Here is a 1,023-nt window from a genome sequence, read left to right on the forward strand (position 1 = left end):
TAATCAATTACTTCAGTGTAACTTTCGAATTTCATGCAGCTGAAGCACTGAGCATACTTTAGAAGCTTTCAACGCAATGTTACGCTTGCCATCTAATAAAGAAGCATTTCGTCAAAGGGCATGTCGAAACATACTTGTCCACAAAAGCTGATCATATTGCCTGGAGCTTTTAACCAATCACAGTATGTGTTGTGAGCTTTGGTTTATTATTAGGTTTACCTGAATACGAAGCAGGAGATGTCTGTTTGCATGTTCTAGTCTCTTTTGTCTGTTTTCCAGCTCTTTTGCTTTTTGCTGCTCTTTCTGCAGTTTCTTAATATAATCCACTGAAGCTTTCAGGATGGTGCCCTTATTCCACCTCATGTCTCTGCAAAAACGAGATCCAGACGGTCACGCTGTAACTACTAAATTTATACATATTGGTATAGAATTGGCTGAATATATAAATACAGTATGTAATTGTAAACCAATGTTTATTTTTATTTTAATATACATTTTTGAGACTTACGGATCATTTGACCTGGGAATTAATGCCCCCAGCTCCTTAATTCTATCATTTATATTAAAACGCCGCCTCCTTTCAACTGCATGGATGGAAAAGTCAATAAAGATTAGACATTATTATTATTAATTTTATATTCTATTCTGTTATATTATAATTAGCATTTAAAATATACCCCAAAAAATGTTCATGCATACAAAGTAATGATCAGACTCACTGAGGTTGTGGTTGTCTTTCTTTTGTCTCTCTTTTGCCAAGGCTCTGACCTCTACTTCTGAAATGCATAATTATGTTAACTGAAACGACTTTCTTCTTAATTACTAAACTTCACAGTTTTAACATCAAAGCTATAAATCTTTCTATTACAGAGTTCACCGTTTCATCCCTAGTGCGTCAATGTATTCAAATGTGTTGCTGTGTGCTATAAAATGTTAAATTAAATGTAAAAATGTCATTATTTAAAAACTAAATACTTAAAAATGAAGTACAAGTGTGTGTGTGTGTGTGTGTGTGTGTGTGTG

The 1,023-nt window shown here is 33.7% G+C and overlaps 1 protein-coding gene across 1 annotated transcript; it reads right to left on the reverse strand.

Annotated features, from left to right (window-relative positions):
- Positions 1-167: 167 nt before the first annotated feature.
- On the reverse strand, positions 168-789 carry LOC107735873 (microphthalmia-associated transcription factor-like; the record flags this gene model as incomplete). Its single annotated transcript, XM_016547433.1, has 3 exons — positions 168-367; positions 509-584; positions 720-789. Coding segments are annotated over 3 exons (336 nt in total), but the record flags the coding sequence as incomplete, so codon positions are not given.
- Positions 790-1,023: the final 234 nt, after the last annotated feature.

Source organism: Sinocyclocheilus rhinocerous, unplaced genomic scaffold (assembly GCF_001515625.1).
Source record: "Sinocyclocheilus rhinocerous isolate Xijiao unplaced genomic scaffold, SAMN03320098_v1.1 C36337467, whole genome shotgun sequence".
Lineage (NCBI taxonomy): Eukaryota > Metazoa > Chordata > Actinopteri > Cypriniformes > Cyprinidae > Sinocyclocheilus > Sinocyclocheilus rhinocerous.